Source organism: Schistocerca cancellata, chromosome 1 (genome assembly GCF_023864275.1).
Source record: "Schistocerca cancellata isolate TAMUIC-IGC-003103 chromosome 1, iqSchCanc2.1, whole genome shotgun sequence".
NCBI classification, from domain to species: Eukaryota; Metazoa; Arthropoda; class Insecta; order Orthoptera; family Acrididae; genus Schistocerca; species Schistocerca cancellata.
In genome coordinates, this window is record NC_064626.1 from 81,063,275 (window position 1) to 81,084,402 (window position 21,128).

General features: G+C 39.9%; 1 protein-coding gene across 1 annotated transcript in view; it reads left to right on the top strand.

The window, feature by feature from the left end:
* LOC126165754 (ribosome quality control complex subunit NEMF) overlaps positions 1-21,128 on the top strand; it is a 76,130-nt gene that overhangs the window by 12,832 nt on the left and 42,170 nt on the right. Inside the window, exons 4-9 of the mRNA XM_049920346.1 lie at positions 4,491-4,627; positions 10,214-10,377; positions 10,488-10,691; positions 18,395-18,681; positions 18,831-18,941; positions 19,024-19,220. Of these exons, the coding sequence (XP_049776303.1) occupies positions 4,491-4,627; positions 10,214-10,377; positions 10,488-10,691; positions 18,395-18,681; positions 18,831-18,941; positions 19,024-19,220 (1,100 nt within the window). The remainder of the gene's footprint in view (positions 1-4,490; positions 4,628-10,213; positions 10,378-10,487; positions 10,692-18,394; positions 18,682-18,830; positions 18,942-19,023; positions 19,221-21,128) is intronic.

Below are 21,128 nucleotides of genomic sequence, written 5' to 3' on the forward strand. Positions count from 1 at the left end.
TGTAGAGTATTAGCATTGATTTTAGTTTGGGTGTGTCTATAACAAAGGTTATTAAATATATAAAAAAGGGCAGCACAAATGGTCACTGGTTTGACCTAAGGAGAGGGTGTGCTTCTACATTTGGGAATCCACGGAGGGAAGATGTCACTCTTTTCATGGGACACTGTAAAGAAAATTTAGAGAACTGGCATTTGAAACTGACAGCAGAGCGATTCTACTGCTGCCAATGCACATTTCATGCAAGAAACACCAAGATAAGAGAAATTAGGACCAGTATGGAGCCATAAAGATAGTTGTTTTTCTCTTGCTCTGTTTGTGAGTGGAAAAGAAAAGAAAATGACTATTAGTTGTATAAGGTACCATCCACCATGCTCCATAAGGTGGCTTGTGGAGTATGTATGCAGATGTAGGTACATCAAAGGCCACTGATATTTTCTGCGACGTGAATTGTGGGGTCCTGCCCACTCGTCTCGTGTAGGGTGCCTAAAGGATGCTGTGCACTCGGAATGCTGTACAACAATTCAAGCAAATCACATTAATAGTTTTTATTACAATAAAGAAGATAGGCCTAGGCAATACTTAACTCTGTATTACAAGAACGTGTCGCAAGCGATGGGCGACAGGCAGACAGACAGTGTCTTTCTCGGTATACTGTGTCCATACAAGCAATGGATATCCATAAGTAATAACTGCTATTGTAGTGCTCTCCTAGTGCAGGTCTAGTAGTGTGCAGCCGATGCTGGCAGTAGCGGTTCTTATATTCCCTTCTTGTAGAGGCCGCTCCTGTCGTGATGCGGTCCTTGTCGGCGGGCTACTGGCTGGTGTCGTCTCACAGCCTTCTCTGCTCTTGCATTCTTCGTCATTGTGCGGACGCTTGTGGTTACACCGGTACATGAATAACAATGCCATTTTAAGAAAACTGTAATGTAGTCACAAGTAATGATGCAAAATGGTTCCAGTCAAGTTGCTCTAACAGGAAACAAAGAGTAATAGTATGGAAAACCCATGAATGAAGCTGTCAGCAGTTGTCAGTCAGTTAAAAATGGTATTGTTGCATCAAACAATGAAAACTATAGGACGGAAAGTCAACAATGTAGAAAAAAAAGATAGGTTGCTATTTACCATAAAGATGACACATTAAGTTGCAGGCAGGCACAATTAAAAGACACTTACACGTAAACTTTTGGCCGCAGAACCTATGTTAAAGATTTTCTGAGGTCACAAATGTTTTTGTCCCCTCTCATTGAATTAAACAGTTAATAATACACGCACCAAATACTGGGAAGTGCTGTTTGACTTAATAGTTTTAGAAGTTTTATGTGATGACCAACATTTGATGTGACACACACATTACACCCAAAGTGTTTCCTTAAATGACTCAAAAGACATTGTGGGCATTTCCTGCACACTTTAAAGCAAACGGCACATTGTGTATAACAATATTGTTCTTATACGTAGAACAGTTAGATGAAACAGCAAAGAAGGTACAAGAGGAATTTTGTTGCAGATGATGGTTTCAGAATATAAAGAAATGTAAGCACTGAGTGACTTAGGTAAAAAAAACTTTAAATCTGGAGATGATCTTTTCACTAACTGACACATCACAGCAGTTTGAACTAACAGTATTTCCTCTGGAAAGTTTTACTAGGAGGGGGAGTGTTGATTGCAGTTGACAAAAATATTCTCTCTATTGAGGTCGAAGTGGGAGTGTTACAATGAAGTTATCGTGTCGTGTATAACAGTTTGAGGTGAAACTAAGTTAATTGTTGGATATTTTTACCTGCCACCTGATTCTGCTGTGACAATTCTAAAGTCATTCAAAGGAAGTCTGTGGTCAGTAGCATGTAAATGCCCAGATCATGCACTACTAGTTGGTGGCTACTTTAACCTATCGAGTATAGACTGGAATATCTGTAGATACATTGCAGGGGCAGATAGTCGTACAAAGTACTTTTGAACACGTTTTCTTATAGCTGTCTTGAGCAGCTAGTTCAGCAGCCCACATGCAATGGAAATATCTGAGACCTCGTAGCTTCAAATAGGCCAGACCTTATCGACAAAGTCAGCATAGAAATGGGAATTAGCAATCATGGTGTCATTATTGCAACTATTGTTACAAAAGTTAATAAATCGGTTAAGAAGGCTGGGACAGTGTTTCTGCTAGAAAGAACAGATAAGCAGTCGTTAGCATCCCACTTAGACAGTGAAATGACATTACTTAGTTCCAGTAAGGTGAACATAGAGGAACTGTGGGCAAAGTTTAAGGAGAATTGTGTGCCTAGTAAGTGAATTAAGGACAGAAAAGATCCACCATGGCTTAATAAAGTGAGGAAGCAAAGGCTATTGCAGTCTCAGTTCAAAAGAGTACACGCAGATGACAAGCAGCAAAGATTAGTAGAGATTCATGCATCTGTGAAATGATGTGTACGAAGCATACAACAGCTACCACCATCATACCTTAGCAGAAGATGTGGCAGAGAACACAAGAAAATTCTGGTCCTATGTAAGATTGCTAATTGAGTCTAAGGCTTCCATCTAGTTACTTGTTGACCAGTCTAGTGTGGTAACTAAAGGTAGTAAAACAAAAGCTGAAGTTTCAAATTTCACATTCAAGAAATTGTTTGCACGGGAGAAGCATACAAACAAACTGTTGTTAAACCATAAAACATACTCCTGTATGGACGACATAGTAATAAGCATCCTTGGTGTAGAGAAACAGCTGGAGGAGTTGAAAACAAATGTCATCAGGTCCAGATGGCATCTGAGTTCAGTTTTTCAAAGAGTAATATATAGCACTGGTCCCTTGTTTAGCTTGCATTTATCATGAATGTCTCACCCAGCACAAAGTCCCAAGCAACTGGAAAAAAAAGCGCACAGACTCTTGTGTGTAAGAAGGATGAAAGAACACACCCACAAAATTACAGACCAATATCTGTAACATTGGTTTGCAGCAGTATTCTTGAACATATTCCAGTTTGATTGTAATAAATTTTTGTGAGATTTAGAAACTTACATCCACAAATCAACATGGTTTTAGAAAACATTGCTCATGCAAAACTCAGCTTTCCCTTTTCTCACCTGATATACTGTGAACTGTGGATGAAGGATAACAAGCAGATTCCATATTTCTAGATTTATGGATAGTGATTGACACTGTGCCCTATTGCATGCTTTTAAAGAAGGTGCAAGCATATGGAATAGGTTCACAGATATGTGAGTGGCCCGAAGACTTCTTAAGTTATAGAATTCAGTATGTTGTCCTTGATGGCAAGTGTTCATCAGAGACAAGGGTATTGTTAAGAGTGCCCCAAGGAAGTGTGATAGGACCACTGTTTTTCTCTACATACATAAATGATTTGACGGACAGGGTGGACAGCAATCTGGGGTTATTTGCCGATGATTCTGTGGTGTACGGTAAGATGTCAGAGTTGTGTGACTGTTGGAGTATACAACATGATTCGGACATAATTTCTAGTTGGTATGATGAGTGGTAGTTAGCTCTAAATGTAGAAAACTAAGTTAATGCAACTGAGGAGGAAAAACAAACCCATAATGGTTGGATATAGCATTAGTAGTGTCTTGCTTGACACAGTCACATCGTTTAAATATCTGCATGTAACATTGCATAGTGGTATGAATTGGAACGAGTGTTTGAGGATTATGGTAGGAAAGGTGAATGGTCGACTTTGGTTTATTGGGAGGATTCTAGGAAAGTGAGGTTCATTATGGCTCGATTGTTTGGGATCCGTACCAGGTCAGATTAAAGAAAGACATCAAAGCAGTTCAGAGGCAGACTGCTAGATTTGTTAATGGTATGTTCAAACGACATGCAAGTGTGATGGAGAAGCTTTGAGGAATCCCTGGAAGAAAGACGATATCCTATTCAAGGAACACTATTGAGAAAATGTAGGTAACCAGTATTTGAAGCTGACTACAAAACAATTCTGTTGGCTCCACCATACATTGCACACAAGGACCACAAAGATAAGATACAAGAAATCAGGGCTATATAGACAGGCATATAGATAGTCGTTATTGCCTCATTCTCTTTGCTAGTGGGACAGGAAAGAAAATGACTAATAGTGGTATGAGGTACCATTTTCCATGCTTCGTAAGGTGGATTGCAGAATATTGATGTAGATGTACCCTTGTGCATAAACAGCAATGATTTCTTACCAAACCAATTCTTTGAAATTAACTCATGCTACTGGCACTGTTCATAATTTTCATTTGAAATGTGCACCTATAAACTCCTGCAAATATTAGATATTTGGTGGCCTGATCATCTGACAATAAATTCTAAATTAATTTATCATCATTGTAAATTCTTTTGATTATTTGAATTAGTATTAGTTTCTGTATTCACTTCTGCAATTTCATACTCTTGATTGGCCTCTTAGGGACTTCACTATCATGTACGTTTGTACCTTAACTATGTAATTGTTTTTTCATGCACTTTCAACTTTTACTTTCTCTCAAACATTTTGCAGATTTGCGATAAAGGAAAAATACCCAATGAACAGGGCACGAACTCATGAAGGAGCACCATCTCTAGAAAAACTTCAGTCAGTATTTGCATCAGCCAAAGAGGGTGATAATCTAAAAAAGATATTGAACACAAACCTTGGTAAGTATTACATAAATGTGGTAATCATTCTATAATGAGGGTGTTGGTAGGAACTATCAGTTCCAAAATTTTATTATATGTTTATGTGAAAGAAATATAATGTTGACAAGTTTCAGACATTTGCAAAGATTTTTGCAATTTAATAGTGTTTCACATTACATATTTCATAATAAATTAGTGTTATGATTTACAGGTACTGTAAGTAAGTAACATATCCTGTCATATTAGTTCTCTCATTTAATTGGAGTGTGTATTGTTTGCTTTTATCATAAATTAACGCTACTCTCAAATTTTCTTTGTGACTATAACCTGAAAAATGCTACGGAGAAACAGTAAAACTTGTACCAACTTTTTGCCATCGTAATAGATATCTCATTTTTGGTTATAAATCACTTACATTCCAATAAACTACTGGTAATATTTGAAGCATATCAAACTAGTAAATTAAAAGAGAATCAGCAAACTCAGTATAAAGGTATTTGTTTTTTGTTGTGTTAAATACTGTTCCAGGTATAAGTTGTTTGTTGACTGATATGTAAAATATTGTACCAGTTATAATGCAGCCCCACTGTGTTTGCTGTTCTCAGGCAGGAGATGAGTTGGTTGCTGTTTGTTAGCAGCTGGAAATCGCCCTGACTTCCTATCATGCAACTTTCTGGCAGATTAAAACTGTGTGCCGGACCGAGACTCGAACTCGGGACCTTTGCCTTTCGCGGGCAAGTGCTCTACCAACTAAGCTACCCAAGCACGACTCACGCCCCGTCCTCACAGCTTTAATTCCGCCAGTACCTCGTCTCCTACCTTCCAAACATGCAGTTTAGAGACTGTTGTGAAGGGGTGTGTTGGTAGTGAAAATGGCAACATTAAGTTTCTCAATAAGATCCTGAATGTGGGCTTTCCACAACAGTCTTCTGTGATGTGGACACCTAGAAATTTGAACTGTTCAGTTTCACTAAGCACATGCCCATTCTGTGAAATTAAAACATCGGGTTTTGTTGAATTGTGTGTTAGAAACTGTAAAAACTGAGTCTTATTATGATTTAGCATTAGTTTATTTTCTACAGGCTATGAACTTATGTCATGAACAGCACTATTTGAAACAGTACCATTGTTGCGCCCAACATCCTTTACTACCAAGCTAGTGTCATCAGCAAACAGAAATAGTTTAGAATCACCTGTAATACTAGAGAGCATATCATTTATATAAATAAGGAAGAGGAGTTGCCCCAGCACTGATCTCCCAGAGCCCAACCTTAGATTCAGTAAAGATGGAGAAGGAAATAGCCACGTCTTCTCAAAGAAACCATCCCAGCATTTACCATAAGTGATTTAGAGAAATCGTGGAAAGCCTAAATCAGGATGGCTGGATGTGGGTTTGAACTGTCATCTTCCCGAACAAGAGTCCAGTGAGCTACCCACTGCACTACCCTGCTTAAAGAAACAGAAACTACTGCATAATAGATATAAAACAAAGCATAGAGCAGTAGCTAGACAGATGGTGAATGAAATGCATATGGCAGCCAAGGGAGCAATGTGTGAAACTTTCAATGACTTCTGTATAGATTAGTGTCAAAAGATCTTCCACAAGAACCAAAGAAATTCTGCACATATGTAAAGGCTGTTAGTTGCTCCAAATTTAGTGTCCAGTCACTCATGGACAAGGTAGTAACTCAAAATTGAGAGCAGTAAAAAGCGGAAATGCTTAACATTTTTTTTAAAAGTTCCGTTACAAAGGAAAACCCAGGAGTACTGCTGCAGATTAATTCTCGTGGCACTAAAAGGTGAATGAAATAGAAATTAGTGTCAGTGTCGGTGAGAAATATCTGAAATCATAAAAACTGAACAAAGCCCCAAAGCCCGATGGACTCCCTATTGGATTTTACACCCAATTTGCAGCTGAGTTAGCCCCTTTGTTAACTATGATCTACTGTAAATCCTTCAAACAAAAAACCATGCTCAGTTGCTGGAAGAAAGCACAGGTCACACCTGCCTATAAGAAGGGTAGCAGGAGGGATCAAATATCCTTGACATCCGTTTGTTGTTGAATCTTAGAACATATTCTGAACTAAAACAAAATGAGAAATATCAGACAGAATGACCTCCATGCCAACCAGCATGGTTTTCAAAAGTATAGGTCATGTGGAACCCAACTCATGTTTTTCTAACATGATTTCCTGAAAGTCATCGATCAAGGAAGTCAGGTAGATGAAGAGTTTCTCAGTTTCCGAAAATCATTTGACTTAGTACCACACCAACACTGATTATCAAAAGTGCGATAGTATGGGGTATCAAATGAAACTTGTGACTGGTTTGAGCATTTATTGGTAGGATGCAGCATGTTATCCTGGATGGAGGGTCACCGACAGATGTAGACGTAACTGCCCCCAGGGATGTGTGTTGGCTCCCTCTGCTGTTCGTGTTGTATATTATTGATCTTGTGGACAATATTAATAGTAACGCCAGACTTCTCGCAGATGATGCAGTTATCTACAATGAAATGCAGTCTGAATGAAATGGTACAGATATTCATTCAGACTTCGATAAGATTTCAAAGAGCTGCAAAGATTGGCAACTTGCTTTAAATATTCAGAAATGTAAAATTCTCCATTTCAGAAAATAAAAGAAACATAGTATCCTAAGAATGTAGTGTGTGAGTCGCAGTTGGAATCTGTAAACTCATTCAAATACCTGGGTATAACACTTTATAGGGATATGAAATGGAATTAGCACATAGGCTCAGTCTTCCATAAAGCAGGTATCAAACTTCAGTTTATTGATAGAATATTACGGAAATGCAATCAGTCTATAAAGGAAAACTAAACTCCGTCCGAACAGGCTATGAAGGCCCAATGGTACCGACCAGCCGGTGCGCCATTCCCTCAGCACACAGGTGTCACTGGATGCGGATATGGGATGGGGGAGGGGGGGGGGGGAGTGGGCACGTGGTCAGCATACTGCTCTCCCAGCTGTATGTCAGTTTACGAGACTGGAGCCACTACTTCTCAATCAAGTAGTTCTTCAGTTTGCCTCACAAGGGTTGAGTGCACCCCACTTGCCATCAGCTCTAGGCAGACCAGATGGTCACCCATCGAAGTGATAGCCCAGCCCAACAGCACTTAACTTCAGTGATCCGACAGCAACTGGTGTTACCACTACTGCAAGGTTGTGGGCAATTTATATACGAGATTGCTTACAAATCACTCGTGTGACCCACGATAGAATATTGCTCAAGTATGTGGGACCTGTACCAAATAGTACTAGCAGGAGATTTTGAATGTATACAGAAAAGGGCATCACGAATGGTGACAGGTTTGTTTGACCTGCAAGAGAGTGTCATAGAGATGATGAAGAAACTGAACTGGCAGGCTCTTGAAGATGGATGGAAACTATCCCAAACAAAATTTCAAGAATTGGCTTTAAATGACTAGGAATATACTACAACCCTCCCCATATCACTCCCATAGGGACCATGAGGAAAAGATTGGATTACTTACGGCATGTACAGTCGTCAAACAATGGTTCGTTCTGTGCTCCAAATGTGAATGGAATGGGAAAAAACCCTAAAAACTAGTAAAGAGGGGCATAACCTCTGCCATGCACTTCACAGTGTATGGATATAGTTGTAGATGGTAATATTTGCAGAAACTAATTTCATTTCCTTTTTGTGACCATTAAAGTAAAAATAACATGCGATTGAACTGGGGAAGGTGATAAACCAAATGAAAACCCAACTTCTAGTGCAGTGCTCAGATATTATCTTCAGTTTATGCAATGTTAGTGGTGAAATTCACCCTAGCTTTTGTTATTCAGCTGCCTTGTGATGGTTGTGCATTGGCACATTCAGTATTGATAGAAAGTGTTGTGGACAGTGTTCACTATGTGTGTGATATCCATATGACTTTTCTTTCTAGAGGTTTTTGTGTGTCATGTAAGTTGTACTGAATAATAGGAAATTTAAAATGTCTGTGAGACTTGCTTCTGCCCTTCCAACCCAGTATTAAGTGGCTCACCAACACATACTGGTCTGTTAGCAGAGAACAAGGTGGCACATAGGCTAGGGCAGTGGATTGACATTTGGAAGGAGCAGTGTTAACATCATGGCCATTTAATTATTTAGATTAGGTTTTCCTGGGTTTCCTTAAACTGATGTAGGTGAATCCAGCATATTTCTTTGGAAAACAGCCTTGCCAATTGCCTCCCAATTCGTTCTTATCTGAGATTGTGTTCCACTTGGTTTTAATTTATGCTCCTCTTTGTTCATGGTTTCTCTTCCACATCATTTCTGCCCCCAGTGTTCTGTAAGGATTCTGCATTATAAATCTCTCCCTCCCTCCCTCCATGCGTGTGTGGAGGGGGGGCGCTGTGCATTATAATCTGCTATTTGATACCTTTTTTTTTTTTAACCCTAATTTCTTTTTTTGTCCTTTTTACCCCTAATTATCCATCAACGTTCCCCAAATTTTTACAGTTTTCTATTGTTTTTATTTCTACCTGTCTGCCTCCATAGCCAAGTGGTCACTGTGACAGACTGTCTTGTGGGGGACCCAAATTTGATTCCTAGTACTGCCAGGGATTTTTCCTTTGTGAAAGGACTGGACTGGGCTGAACTTAGCCTCGTGATGCCAATTGAGGCCCTACCTGATTGAGAGGTAACAGCCCACCTTTTTTTTACCTATCTTCTTGAACTACAGACCTTCCCACATCCAATTAACAGTCTCTGCACCATGTCAAGCCACACATTGAGGGATGTATGGCATATATAAGTGGAGATGCAATGTCTCCGTATCCTGTACTTCTCTCCCAACTCTCCAGAGTGAGCCGACAGAAAGAATCAAATGATTTCAAAAGGTTCATCTGCATAGAGGCTTACAGATTTGGGCATTCCAACAGAAATGTACCCTGGATGTTATACAAATTTAGCTCCATTGCTATCAGTGTCATTGTGAAGTAGAAATACAAAATACAAAAAAATATTAAGGCTCACTCATCCACTTGGTTAGTCTAAAACATGCTGTAAAGTATACTGACATCAGGCATCCTTCTCATTCATTATACAGTACTTCTGCTCCATATGTAGATCAGAACTATTCACAGAGAGGTGATAGCATGAGATTTGCTGTCCAAAAGCTCATTGCTAATAGAACAATACGTGTTGGTGAACCAGTTCACATCTCGTAAATTCGAATGCTAGAAGTGCATATATACCCTGACAAAATTTGTCGTTGGCACTTCTGTCAAGGCAATTTGCAGTACCACGTAGGAAATTATGTCCAGTCTTCAGTGCATCAGCAAATTGTGTTACAGAAGTAAATTGTGCAGCTGCAGCTATATGGCTACATAATTGTTAAAGTGATAGTAAAAATAATTTAAAAGTAATAATTTCACATCACTTTAGCTCGATAGATTTATTCAGTACCTGTATAGAAGTTAAAATTAAATACGTTTGCATGTTTCTCAAAGTAAGTGTTGATCTTGTCATTAAGACAATTCCTGTGTCAGTCTTTTCTTTGATAATAGAGTCCATATGATTGAAGTAGTGTTTGTTTGAACTATAACTTTCAAAATAATCATCATGCATTTGTTTAGAATATGGACCAGCAGTCATTGAGCACGTACTACTTAGAGGTGGCTTTCCCAGTGGATGTAAATTTGGGAAAAATTTCAGTGTGACAGAGGATTTGCCAAAGCTTTGTGAAGCACTTACTGAAGCTGAAAAGCTTATGGAAAATGCTGCTAGGCAAGTTTCAAAGGTAGAACTGATTTTTCATTCTTGCTTTGATTATTTTGAATTCACAGAATTTTCAAAATTTGTTTTTTCCATGAAGTGGTGTTTCTATGTGTATTATTTACAACTGTGCAGGGATACATTCTTCAAAAGAAAGAAAAACGTCCACTACCAGATGGAGGCGAAGAGGACTTTTTTACAAATATAGAATTTCATCCAATGATATTTGAGCAGCATAGTAATCAGCCGCATAAGGAATTTCCTACCTTTGATGCTGCAGTTGATGAATTTTTCTCTACACTGGAAGGTCAAAAGATTGATATGAAAGCTTTGCAGATGGTGAGAATGTTGTCTGAATCTTATTAGTGTTTTTTGAAATTATTAAAGTCTGCACAATAAGCATGAAACTATTTGTTGATGCTACAACCCTGTATGTAAATACTTGGCTAAGTGCAGTTGCACCAGGCCCCCGACACACTACACTTCAAATATTTTACAAATGGCATTTGCACAGGCTAGCCACCAGAGGCGTCCTGTGTGGGCCACTTGACTTGTGCACACAGCACATCATCTGCTACACCATCTACCGGAGGTCTCCTCTTTATAAGCTCAGTGCAGCAGGCACTCGCACTTATATTGTGTTCACACTTATTGTCAGCAACTGCTTGTATCAGGACTGTGATTGTTTCTGTGTTTGTATTCTGAGCTGCTGTTTGCTTGTAAGTGGAAGAAGAATAAACTTAGATTCTTTGTGGTCATGCTGTTGTTTGTGACTTACAGTATGATAATGTTGATAGGAGAATACGACTGCATACCTTACCATGAAGTAAGCTGGGTATTATGTGAATACTGTTAAATTTTATGCACTGTTCTGAGGTTGAGTATTTAAGAAATTCATAGTTATATTGATACTCATAGTGCTCTTTTGAACCCCAAAGCAAATTGGTATATCTGATGCAGGTTGGTAATTGTGTGAGTGTATTATTCTGTCTTTGTGTTTCTGCTTTAATTCTCTTGCAACTTTTTTTTAAATGTATATTATTGTTCACAGTAATTGATACACCACTTCTGTACCGCCGTTACCCACTCCTGCTGACGTGACTACTTAGGCCAATAGGAGAGAGTTGGAGAGAACGGTGACTGTGTGTGTGCGTGTGTGTGTGTGTGTGTGTGTGTGTGTGTGTGTGTGTGTGTGTGTGTGTGTGTTGGCAGGGGGGGGGGGAGGAAGAATGTTTTTTATTTCTTCTTACAAAGGACTTTAGAACCTTCTCCTAAAGCTAAACATCCAATAATCTACTATTAAATGTGCCTGTCTACTGCTCAGTGCTACCTCTATGTGCTGAGTAATATTCTATCCTAATTCATCACAAGTTATTCCTCCTTGGGTTTCCATTGTTTTATTTTGCCTAGTAGTTTCTCTACCATCTTACAACCCAGTACTCTTTCCCTTTATTTCTGTTCGCTGTTCTGTTACACTACTCATTGTCTGTCTTTTATTAGTTGTAATTTTTAAGACAGTTCTAAGTGTTTTTCATCCTCCACTATAAATCCCTGCCCCTGCCATCTGTGGCAATACTGATCCTGCATTATTGCCTCACTTGTGGAATCCCTCCCAAATAGCCTTACCACAAAATTACCCAGCTCCATCTGCAATCCATCCTTCCATGATGACCACAACCTTTTTAAATTCCATCAGACTATAACCCTCACCAACCTGGTCGTGCAAAACCAATTACTAAAACCCAGCCTTCTTGCACTACCCCTGCTCCAGCTCTAAAATCCTCCTCCTCTGGAAGACAGATTAACATTCTTATTCTCCAGGAACTAGAGCAGCATGCACACCACCACCACCTCAAAAAACTGTCCAATCAGTTCCCCTTGTACAATTGTAGGATGATCACTGCCCATCACCATCACAAGAGCCTCCATCCAACCTCCCCCACACTCCTTCATAGTCACCAAATGCTGTGTTACTGACCTACTACATTTGCCACACTCAGAAATTTCCTCCTGTCACACTACAAAACCCAGAGCCCAAACTGATCCATAAACAATTATGAGCCTGTCTTCCAAAAGCCTAAGTATCAGTCCTTTCCAAAGGCCTCAACCTTTTCTGCCTCTGCTCCAAAGTCCAATCATAATGGGCATATTAAATATCCTCTCTTCTTCTCCTGATCTCTACAATGGAAACACTTTTCCGTCACCAACCCTACCATTCAGACTCGTCCCAAAACCAGCCCTGCTGTAATCAGTTTATTCCATCAGCCAACTGTGATCCACCCTGCTGCCACTGAACCATCAATTGATAACTTTCCAGAATTTCCAAACCTCAAATATTACCTTGTCATCATTCCCCCAAAACCCTCAACATGAAAACTAGCCTCACACCCACAGAAAGAACCACAATCCACCATATTAAAACTTATTACAACCTTACAATCCTTCCTGCTAACAAAGGCTCCACCACTGTTATGAACTGCAGGGATTACATAGCTGAGAACCCACATCAGCTGTTGGACAGATCCACCTACGTGCCCTCCCATAGTGGCCCCATTCCAGAAATCCAGCATGATATCCAGTCCCTCTTCACAGTCCCTCTTCAAAACTGTAAGTCCCCTCTCCCATGAATTTCTCCCACTCCTCATCCCTGCTCTCATGCTTCCTAAAATACACAAACCCAACCACCCAGCATACCCCATTACAGATGGGTAGTACCCCTACAGAGAGAATCTTTGTGTTGTGGATCAGCACCTTCAGCCTATTAACTATAGCCATTCTGCTGTATACAAGATACCAACCATTTACTGTACTGACTCTCCACAGTTCCTGTTCCTTTACCACTTGGCACTCTGCTCACCACTCTCTATGCCCCCTCTTGGTTCTACGGAAGAGTGTTGAAAACTATGTGGAATGATAAGATAGAGAAATGAAATAGTACTCCAGAGAATTGGCGAGGAAAGGAATATATGGAAAAAACTGGCAAGAAGGTCAGTAGGTACAGAATAACTTCCATCGTACAAGAGGGAACTGTAGAGGGTAAAAACTGTAGAAGAAGATAGAAAATCCAGCAAATAATTGAGGAAGTAGTTGCATGGCCTCACCACCATTGAACACTATCTTTCTCAGTGCCCGACAGAGTCCAAACCAACTTGCTGGTCATCATGGCCAGCTATATCTTCACCCATAATTACTTCTTCCTTGAAGGCATCACCTACAAACATTTGGGAACCCGCTTGACACCATCCTGTCCCAACTTATTTATGGGCCATCTAGAGGAAACCTTCCTAGCCACACAGAATCCCAGACCTCCACACATGCTTCGGACACACTGATATGTTCATTATCTCGACCTAGGGCAAGGATGCCCTATCCATATTCCTCCAAAATCTCAGTACCTTCTCTCCCAGTCATTTCACCTGGGCCTTGTCAGCTTAATAATCCACCTTTCTCACTGTTGATATACACATTTCGGATGGCTCCATCTATACCGCTATCCACATCAAACTTAACAACCACCAACAATTCCTCCTTTTTGACAGATTCTAACAATTTCACACCAAGAAGTCCCTTCCATACAGCCCCACCCATCATCATCAATGACCAGTCACAAAGGCAAAGGAGTACCACTTCATGACATGGCGTCACCCAGGGCTGGAGCAACTGAATCACATTCTCTGATAGTGTTTTGACTACCTCTCTTTGTGCCCCGAAATGAGGCATGTGCTCCCACAGTGTTGTTCTGCCATGCACTGTGAACCTACACAGTATTCTGGTTCTGGTCCATCCCTGTTTCATTCTTCCTGCCAACCCCTTTAACTATGGCCCTTGTCCTTACAAAAGACCAAAATACAAGACCTTAGCAATACATCCTCCCACTACCACCTATTACATTCCTGTCCTAGAAATTTCCTACAAGGCAGAGTCACTTGTGAAAGCAGGCACTTAGTCTACCAACTTATCTGCAGACACTGTGCAGTGTTCTCTTGGACATGAAGAAGAGGCTGTGTGTTCTCATGAATGGCCAATGCCAAATAGTGGCGAAAAAACAGCTTGACCACCAGTTGCCGAGCATGCCATGCAACACGATGTGGTTGACTTCAATGACTGCATCACATCTCAAGCCATCAGCTTTTCTAAATGGCAGGAGTTCTCTCTGGAATGTATCCTTTGTTCCCATGACCCCCTTGTCTCAACCTTCGCGAATGATGATCGAGTTTAGGCTCATTCTGTGCACCTAAATCGCATATTCTGCAACAGCCAGTGAACATTCAGTATTATTCTGAGCAGTCTGCTCAGATGAAGCTAATGCAAGCATTAAGCTTGATAATTGAGAGTTACATTGTGAATTTTTATCCCATTTGTAGCAACTTGTCATTGCTGATGGTGATAGTAAGTGACAAATTGTACATACGTAAGCAAGAGACGTAATTTGGAGGATACATGCTTTCCTCAAGTGCAAAGCATTTGTATTTGTGTACTGCAACTGTCATTTGTAGCTGGCAACACTGTATCCCCATCTGTGCCTTAGCCTGTGTAAACCACATTGTTTGTGAAACTGGCTATAGTACCTTTTCTCCATTCTTCCAGCCTCTATCCCCTTCCCTGCTTCTGCTTCAGCCTTAATCATGCCTCCTATTCACCTCCCCCTCCCCCCCCCCCCCCACCCTAGTGCACCTCCATTGCCCTTCTCCCTTCCTCCTTCTCTGCTTGTCTTTTTTGCTTCCCCACCCCCTCCATAGCCAAGCACAGCCTCATGATGCTGAAACTAACAGCTTACTATCCTGCCCCAATCACGTTACCTCTTCCCTGCATGCTCCTACAGGCAGCACTGTGCACGTGTGTGCATGTGTTCATCTGACAAAAGACTTTGTGTCAAAGCCAAATAACATCCAAAGCCTATTTTCAAATATGTTTGTCACTACTGGGGACCTCATCAGTGTGGTTGGTAATAATCTGTCCCAATTCATATTAAAAGTAGATTAAGGAAGGACTATTCATGTTTACTAAACTTCTAATTACTCATGTGTACTAAACTTCTAATCAGCATTGACTAGGATATAGATAACATTGCTGACACACCCCTCCTGCCCCCTCGCCCCACCCAACCCCATACCATCACACACCCCTACTGCCATTCTTTCCAGTTTTTGCAATATTCTGAAAGTTGAGTTTCTTTTTATTCCATAGGGTCATTATAACAAAGTCATATTATAACAGATTGTATAAAAACATTAGATGAAAAACGACGTAATACACTTAATATATAATACACCAAATGCAAATTGCTAATAATGAGTAAGGAATGGAAATGTGACAGCCATAGCTTGTCATAAAGAATCATTGCAGTATTTAGGAAAACTAAATTTGGGTTGGGTGGATCAGGTAACAATTCTGACTCACTGCTGTATGTATGATCCTTCTGAAATCTCAGTTAAATAAGTCTTAAGAATTCCTGCAGAGAATGGAAGAGGTATGGCAGGGGAAAACCATGTAATTGTCCTTGAAAATACAAGGTTTCTTTCTGACTATCTTCAGTTCTTGCAAAAACCTCGTAAAATACTTTTCAGAGTAATAGAGAAGAGAGTGTTACTCACAGGTAGATGATTTCTCTGTCTTGTGTTCACTGAGTGCCGCAGCTGTTTGTTAAATAGTGGTTTACACCATGTTTTTCTTAAAGGAAGACTGTTGATGGCATTGTTTTTGAGGAGGCTGCAAACAACATAAGTGTGAACTTCCTGGCAGATTAAAACTGTGTGTTGGACCGAGACTTGAACTCGGAACCTCTGCCTTTCGCGGGCAAGTGCTCTGCCAACTGAGCTACCCAAGCATGGCCCAGGACTTGTCATCACGGCTTTACTTCTGCCAGTACCTCATCTCCTATCTTGCGAACTTTATTCCAGGAGTACTAGTTCTGCAAGATTCGCAGGAGAGCTTACCGTATTTACTCGAATCTAAGCCGCACTTGAATCTAAGCCGCACCTGAAAAATGAGATTCGAAATAAAGAAAAAAAATTCCCAAATCTAATCCGCACCTGAAATTTGAGACTCGATATTCAAGGGGAGAGAAAAGTTTTAGGCCGCACCTCCAAATCGAAACAAAGTTGGTCCATTGTAATATGAGACACAATTTAGGTCTAATGAATGACGATACGGCTACAGTAGTTTGGTTCGAGTCGTAAGCTTAGCAGTTAAGCTATATCAGGTAGCCATTGCTATGCGTCAGGCGCTCCGTCCGTATTTATACGGATACCCTTCCTTTTTCACGTGCTTCGTCTGGTTTCAATCAATTGCTTATTTTGCTTTGATGTGATAAGTGCCGTTTTCTATGTTATAGGTGTTTACGTCAGTCACTCTAAGCTGAAAATGCATTACTGTACTGTGTCATGAGTTGTTTGTCGCATTCTGATAGTGCGTGTTTACGGCCTGTCGCTGCTCGCGGCATGGCTTGCTTTTGTGCGCGCTACCGCCGCCTACAATTAAAAAAAAGAGGAATCGTCTCATTAGTGAAACAATGGCAGGAGACTGCTATTTGTTGTTACTTACACTGCTGCTTTCTTTGATAATGATCAACAAGAACCAAATCATAGACTGCGTATGATAGAACATGTTCTGAACGAGAGTTTGGCGAAAATTTTTCTCCGTTTGAAAATCTTTGCAGCCGCTTCTTTAGTACATCAAATTCTGCACAGAAATTAGTCATCTTAGATTTAAAAATCTAGTCAGTTGCCGTGCTTCATTTCTGACTGTATCACTATTAGGCATAAGAGTAATACGAATATAAACATGATACGTTACGTATATTCTTCCGCGTTTGCTGTTGTCTCACTCTAGTTTCGTAGTTTATTTGGCAGACAGGATTTAAATGAGATAGAAGCAAACACGAAAGAATACACGGCAAAATGTTTATATTCGTATTATTCTTATGGTGAAGAGAATACTGCATGTGATTCACATTTCATCAGGTTCCTATTAGCAACCATCTCTTCTCACAGGTAGGAAAAAATTCAGAACGTAGAGTTGGCCATAGTGACAAAAATCCCAGTCTCGCCAGTCAGATTTTCGTAGTACATTGAAATTCTGCTACATTCGAAGATGAACAATACGGAATTTGTATTTACTTCGTTGGATAATGTATGAAAATGCAGTGGTCGAAACTCGGGCGGAGAAAAAAAGCTCGTCTTGCAATTTTTTTTTAATTTTATTTACTGACGCAGAGGTTTTGGCGCCAGTATTTATCTTTGTGCCTACATAGGATGCCTGTGTAGCGCTACATATATATGCGACGGCAGAAGTTAGTTGTGGCGGCACTTACCAACATTTTTCAGAACTTCCGATTGCTTTGCACTTGATTCTAAGCCACAGGCGGTTTTTTGGATTACAGAAACCGGAAAAAAAGTGCGGCTTAGATTCGAGTAAATACGGTATGTGAAGTTTGGAAGGTAGGAGATGAGGTAGTAGTAGAAGTAAAGCTGTGACAATGGGTCGTGAGTCGTGCTTGGGTAACTCAGTTGGCAGAGCACTTGCCTGCAAAAGGCAAAGGTCCCAAGTTCGATTCTTGGTCCGGAACACAGTTTTAATCTTCCAGGAAGTTTCATATCAGAACACACACTGCTGCAGAGTGAAAATTTTGTTCTGGAACTTAAGCGGGATCTGTTTTTTGGTTTTATGCTAACTCCTTTCCATGTAAGTAGGAGACAGAGTTGATAAGTGCTTTACATTATGGAAACTGAAATTTCTTCTGCAAGGAACAGCTGTCTGTAGTGTCTGTAATGGAGCAGAACTCACTTTCATGTAACTCACTACAAACCAGCACAGAACATTGTGTTCAATAATTACGCTTTGTCAGCCTCATTTACACTATACTACTGTTGAATAATTTGGTGGCAGTAATGCTTATGGTCCAAAGTCTTTTTAATTTTTTACTCCAGAAAGAAGGAATGCAAAAAAGTGAGTAGATGGTGCATACTATGTTAATAAATTGTGCTGTTAATGGAACACACTTTCTCATTTGAGCTTGAAATTTATGAGAGTATCAATTGCAGGAGCGAGAAGCTATGAAGAAACTAGCAAATGTAAGAAAGGACCATGATCAGAGACTTCAAGCGCTTGAGCAAACACAAGAACTGGATAAGCAGCGGGCTGAGCTGATAACCCGCAACCAACAGTTGGTTGATGATGCTATCATGGCTATTCGTGCCGCACTGGCCAATCAGATGTCGTGGCCAGACATACAGGCCATGGTAACAGAACTCCAAAACCGTCAGCATCCTGTTGCATGTGCAATTAAAGGACTCAAACTTCAAATTAATCATATCACACTGCATCTCAGGTAAACTAAAAATGTTTCAATATATTTATTGTTTTTCTGTTACTGTTGAATATGGTCCATAAAAATTAAACATTTTGCCAGTGAACTTTTTTTATATATCTATTCTAATGTCCTTTAAATTTTTAATTCTGTTGACATTGTGCTTTCAGTGACCCGTATGCTGATGAGGATTACTCAGATGATGAAAGTAGGGATGAAGTTCTTAAACCAATGACAATTGATGTTGATTTGGATCTGTCTGCGTATTCCAATGCAAGGAGGTGACAATAAACATTCTTATGGTTTGTAACAGATATGTAAGATGAAACTGCTTATTTGAATCACAAAATTCCCATTTTACAGGTACTACGAACAGAAAAGAAATGCTGCCAAAAAGCAACAGAAAACCATTGAGTCTCATAGCAAGGCCCTGAAGTCTGCTGAGAGGAAAACAAAACAAACTCTTAAGGAAGTTCAAGCAATGGTAAACATCAGTAAAGCACGAAAAGTGTATTGGTTTGAAAAATTCCACTGGTTTATTAGCTCCGAGAACTATTTGGGTAAGTGACGTAGAGGGAATATTACAATAAGAGAAATTCCAGGCCAGAAACAATAAAGAAAAATGAGGAAGGACAACACTTACTTGTAGGTGACTGATGTTCATCATGCAGATACACTTAAGGTAGAAAATCTGTAACATTCTTGTAATATCTTAAATGACAAAAAAGCATCAAAATTAGTGTGTAACATACATCTTCAGTATTTTTCCAAGACTTACTTTAGTACTGTAATTGTTTTGGGTGGTACTGTTTGACTGCAGTTCTTATATAGTACAGGGTGAGTCGCTAACTATTGTCACCGAGAATAACTGTGTGAAAGTATGATAGGAACTGAAAAGTTGTGGGACAAAAGTTGCATGGGACAATTTGGGCCATAATATGATGTTGGTTTTTTGTTGGTAGGTGGGGTCACTTCAGAGATATGAAGGTCAACTTTGTTTTTTTTTAAATGGGATGCTATAGTTTGGTACTTATTTTCTGATAACAGCTATCGAGGTGAACCCAATGATGTCTCTTGGAAGGTCATCGAAGGTCACAAAGGGGGTATGAATGTCCATTTACAGAAATTGTTCGAAGTGATGACCATTGGTATGAATGCAGTGCTGCAATCTTCTTATTATGGATTGAGTGGTATTCCTTATCACATCGGCACTTATCAAAGCACATGCTCTGACAATTCTCTCTCGCATATCTTCAGGTGTAGTTGCAACGTCTTTATAAACAATGTCTTTTATGAATCCCCACAAGAAAAATTCCAGAGGCATCAAGTCTGGCGAACAAGCCGGCCACGGCAAACCTCCTCCATGTCCAATCCAACGATTTGGGAATTGTCTTTTGCAATCATTTCTAGTCATCAGTGAAAAAGGTGCTGGACACCCATTATGTTGATACCACATTCTGTTCCTAGTCCCTAAAGGTATTTCTTCCAATAACAGGCCTAATGTTTCTTGCAGTAATGTGGTGTACTTCCTACCATTAAGATTTCCTTCGATGAAATAGGGACCTATAATTCTATCCTCCAGAATCCAACACCATACATTCACCAATGACGGTTTTTGGTGTGCAACTTGCTGCAACCAACATGGATTTTCAGTTGCCCAATAATGCATGTTATGCAAATAAACATTTCCATGGTTCGTGAATGTAGCCTCATCAGTAAATAAAATAAAATTAATAAATGTGTCATCCCTCTGAATCTGAAGTTGAGCCCATCAGTGGAATTCAGTGCGACGCATACAATCCATACCAGTTAATAGTAGATGGAGACTGATATGGTAAAGAATATTTATGGGGGTACAGAATATGAACAACACTACTCTGGCTCATGCCAGATTCCCTTGTGATTTGATGCGAACTAGCTCAAGGATATTGAACCACAGTGGCAAGAGTACCAATTTCTGTTTCCTAGTTAGTAACTTTCCTTTGCCGGATGTGTTTCCAATGTGTTAAAGATCCAGTTGTTCTCAATTTATTGTACACATATTTTATGTGTAGGGCGAATATGTTGAGGATATCTTTCCGCTTATGAGTTTCTAGCTCTCACTGAATTTCGTTGGCATTCTCCATAAATGAGAAGCATGTCGACCTGCTCCTCGAAGGAATACATCATTCACATTCACCTGATTCAACAATACTAGTCATACTGTTCCTATTAGTGTTGTATTGCAAAACCGTCAAATGGTGTTTACATGTCAATGGCACATTAGATGGGTATGCCGTATTGAGCAAATATTTACTATTCGCATGATATACAAGAGAGAATTGTCTGAGCATGTGCTTTGACAAGTGCCGATGTGATAAGGAATACCACTCAATCCATGATAGGAAGATTGCAGCACTGCATCAATACCAATGGTCATCACTTCGAACACCTTCTGTAAAAGGACGTTCGTGCCACCTTTTTGACCT